The sequence below is a fragment of the Gekko japonicus genome, unplaced genomic scaffold, assembly GCF_001447785.1.
Source record: "Gekko japonicus isolate JY-2015 unplaced genomic scaffold, Gekko_japonicus_V1.1 scaffold467, whole genome shotgun sequence".
In the NCBI taxonomy this organism is placed as follows: Eukaryota; Metazoa; Chordata; class Lepidosauria; order Squamata; family Gekkonidae; genus Gekko; species Gekko japonicus.
This window is the reverse complement of record NW_015169787.1, coordinates 134,829-139,070: the sequence shown is the minus strand read 5'-3', so window position 1 is coordinate 139,070 and position 4,242 is coordinate 134,829. Positions and strand designations below refer to the sequence as shown.

The 4,242-nt window shown below is 44.6% G+C and overlaps 1 protein-coding gene across 1 annotated transcript in view; it reads right to left on the bottom strand.

The window, feature by feature from the left end:
• Window positions 1-1,667: 1,667 nt before the first annotated feature.
• LOC107115279 (chromosome unknown open reading frame, human C1orf53) overlaps window positions 1,668-4,242 on the bottom strand; it is a 28,410-nt gene continuing 25,835 nt past the window's right edge. The window contains exon 3 of the mRNA XM_015416955.1: window positions 1,668-1,962. Within this exon, the coding sequence (XP_015272441.1) occupies window positions 1,891-1,962 (72 nt within the window). The 3' untranslated portion in view covers window positions 1,668-1,890. The remainder of the gene's footprint in view (window positions 1,963-4,242) is intronic.

Below are 4,242 nucleotides of genomic sequence, written 5' to 3'. Positions count from 1 at the left end.
AGGAGAACCTTTCTTCTTTATCATCTAGGACTTTTCGCTGCTGTTTTAGCAGTGCAATCCTAATCAGAGTTCCATCCTCCCAAGTCCATTGAGCTCAATTTTAACACAGAGAAGTCCTAAAAACTGGCACCCCCAACTGACGCTTGATGTGCCACAGCCTTCCCCCTCCTGATAGCCCAGGTGGGCGGCCTGATCCTAGGAAAGGTTAGAGGGCAGTAAGCCCCACTGTGTTCAATGGGGCTTGCTCCTCAGTTAAGTGCAGAGAGAATTTAAGCTTCTGTTTGGAGAAAGACATGTAGAACTGCAGTTCTGATCAGCATTGATGTAACAGGCCTTTGTTGGGCACCACTTATTTTTAGCTGATTGGCTTGACTTGGACATTGCACATATATCCACGGCCTCCATTGCATTTTACTATCCAAGGCCTCTAAACTCATGACTGGGCCTATTCCATGATTTTGCTAAGCCAAAGTGCAATTTATACCCTGATCACAAGAATGGTGAATTGGAAACACATCCCATTGATTTCAAAGGAATGCCCATCCCATACAAGTGTTGCTGGATGTTTATTTCCATCCAGATAGCCAATTTATTTATGAGCTATTTAAGATAGCTCATAACAAGCAATGTGCTTTGGCTTCAATGCAAGAATGCAGGCTTAAAAGAGGGTCAGTTCACACATGCATGCTTCTCACTCGATCATTGAAGCCTCATGTAGTGCCTTGCATGTATGAATGGGGTATCACAGATCCAGCACAACGGTCAGAACTTTAAACAAAATGGAAGAGTCAGCTCCGACATTCAGCTGTCAGTCATCAGTGGCTGGTTCACACATGTATGTTCCTCTCTTGATAGCTGCATGTGTGAATAGACCACCTCAGCTATACTATCACAGATAAAACTTTCATATCACCTTAGTGACCATGTTTTTCAATACAGTCACATCTAGCTGCTACTCATCGAATACATCAATATTGTGAGGTATAAAGGTATAAGCCAGTCCTAAGGCTGCAACCCTATTCATGGTTGCTTGAGAGTAAGTACCAGTGATTCTAGTGGTACTTGCTTCCAAGTAAATATGCTCAGGAACAAGCTGCAAATATATTTAGGATCTGGGATCTAGAGAGTTGAAGGTCGAAGCGTTAAATCCAACCACTGACTGGAATGCTTCTTGCAAACTTGTGCTAAAAGAGAATCCATCTCTCAAGATCTCCTCTTGCTTATTTGTTGTTCAGTCGCACAGTCGAGTCCGACTCTTCGCGACCCCATGGACAATCTCCCGCCAGGCTCTCCTGTCTTCCGCCGTCCTCCGAAGTTGGCTCAATTTCATGTTCGTTGCATCGCTGACACTGTCTAACCATCTCATCCTTTGCCGTCCCCGTCTTCTTTGACCTTCAATCTTTCCCAGCATCAGGGTCTTTTCCAGTGAGTGCTCCCTTCTCATTTGGTGGCCAAAGTATTTGAGCTTCAGTTTCATTATCTGGCCTTCCAGGGAACAGTCAGGGTTGATTTCTTTGAGGATTGATAAAACAAGCCCTTGATGTGGTTCTCAAAGTATACCATTGCACAGTTAAGCGAAACAAAGCTATCCCTAGAACTGCTGGTTTCCCCCCTTTCCTCTAATGACTCTGGAAAATGAAGCAACCATCTCTTTATAGCTTATAGTGGGAGAGAAAGGGAAAGCCTTGTCAATGGCTCAGCATCACTGGCACACACATGGATTTTTTTTAATTACAATTGGAAAATATTCAGGATACGGAACAGCAGAGGTCAAAGGAACGCCAATATGCAAAATGGGGAAGCAATAGGGGGCAGAAAAAAGGGAGGGGGGAGTGAGGGTGATGGCTGATCGTTTCTTTCTTCATGGTATGATGCAAAAGCTTTCGATCGTCAAGCATAGAAGAAGGAATTGAACCGCTTCTTTTTGGACGGATCTTTAACATTCGTTTGACCATATGGACACTGGAGAAAGAGAGAGATGAAATAAGTCATTCTTGACTAGACCTCTACCTTGCCCAGAGTTAAAGGAGGACTAGTTAATGATGTCCTATAAATCATTGGTGCCCTCGGGACTTTAAAGAGAAAGGAAGGGAATTAAGCCCTGCACCCCCCCTGGTCCCTTCTCTGAGCAAATGGTCCTAATTACTGTCCAGGAGACCACTTCCAAAGTATGTCTTGGTTGCCAATCTCTCCCCTGTCCCCATTGTATAAAATCCAAAACAGCAACAGAAAAGGAAATCATATTCGAGTCAAAGGGATTTATTTCTATGTCAACATGCTTAAGGTGGGAAGGGAGATCCATTCTATCATGCTGAAGCAAAGTAAAATCCTTCAGTAGCCAGCCACTGCACATGCTTACTCAGGAATAAGCCCCACTGTGTTCAGTGTGGCTTACTCCTGGGTAAGTGTGCACAGGATCGCAAAATCAAAACTGCAGCTCCAAGTAGTTTGGAAAAAAGTGTGTGAAGGGTGATCTGAATCCCTATCCTCTGCATAGGCAGAAGTTTTCAGCTTTCTTCAAAGGATTAAACAGAACATGCCGGACAGCTGCTTGGGAAGAGTCAGTGATGCCCAAGAGAAGTTACACACCAGACCACCACTGAAGAATGCATTGACACGTTCTTTTGTTAAGAACTTACGTGTATGATTGTGACTGAAACTAATCCATCATATTTTTATAATGCTAAGCTGCACTGAATGAACATGATCTACAACATTAGGTTTTTTACTATGAGAGTTTTCATCAATAAACTTTGGGTTATAATAAAATCTAATAATTGCTTGTTTTGCATTGTTGGTTTGCAGTTAGAGAGGAGATTGTGCGTCCCCCCTCGAAGCCCTGCATAGACACTGGAACTATATTAAGATTGTAACAATCAGTTATTACTGACTTTTTGATTCATTAAAGAGATGCCTCCTCAATTAACCAGGCAGGAGATTTTATTTAAAAAATGAAAGCAGTTTAGGTGTAAACACTTCCAGAAGCCACAAGTAGCAAACATAATCTTAGGAGGGGCATCCCTCTTTGGTTCCCACACACAAGAAAATGCCTCTTTTGGGACAGCTGCTGCAACTCATGCATGCATAATCTAAAAATAAAGTATGCTTTTTCTCCAGATATATTGTTTCATTAATAGTAAGTTACAATCACAATTCTTAAATAGCCAAGATTTCTTTACTCACCTGACATTTATTTATTTAATTCATTAATTTGTACCCTCACCTTTCTCCCCAATGGGGGCCCAAAACAGCATACATCCCTATTCTGTAGACATTTTTAAAAATGGGGTAAAAATACAATGAAACTGGGATGTAGGCCAAGGAAAACCATTGACCTGATATTACCAGAGTATTTTCAGGTCGCCACTTTAATTCCTTGCGCAATATCTCTGGGTTGAGCCTAGTATCCCATGGTGCAATAAATTCAGATTGAAGTAAAAAACCCAAAGCCACAAAAAAACCCCCAAAAAATCTGAGATGGAAAATTCTGCTTGTTCCGATGGTTTTGAACACCTTGATCCTGAACCTATTATTTGGAAATTAGTTCCACTGATTGGCATAAGACTCACATCCAAGTCATATTATTACGGCCAACTTAAAGGTGCACCCAAACATTCTTGTCTCTTTCAATCTTTATCAGAGATTCTGGTCTACCCTTTTGCTATGTCTGAGGTAAGGCAGGTTGCTTCTAGAAGCACAGCCATCTCAGTTGGGGCATAAGGCCCTCTCCTCAGCTGTTCTTCTGGCTCTAAATACTCTGAGCTTTCAGCACCTGGTGAAAATATACTTCTTTTCCTAGACTTTTGTTTGATTGTTTTTCTTCTCTCTGTGTGTTATGTGCTGTCAAGTCCAGGCCCGTAGCCTGCGTGGGGCCCACGGGGCCCGGCCCCCCGGCTGGCTTTGCGGGCCCCCTCCCTCCCGATCCTCTGCTCCCCCTCCCCCCCGCCCATCGCCGCCTCCGTCTAACTAAAGTCAAGATGTCACCGACTTCCGTGGCTTTGAGCTCGACGGCGACCTTTCTGCAGTTCGGCAAACCCCTCCGGAATCTCGAGCTGAGCCAGACCGAGAAACGGGCCCTCCCCCTCGCTGCCGCCGCCCTTCAAAGTCAGCGCCTCCTCCTCCTTCTCCTGCATCCCGCTGCCCCCGACTCGGATCTCGCCTTCTTTGGGCAAGGAGCCCCTCGCGAGGAGGGGGAGGAGGAGGGGGACGCCCCCTCCCCCCCGAGTGGGAAGCGCACCGCCC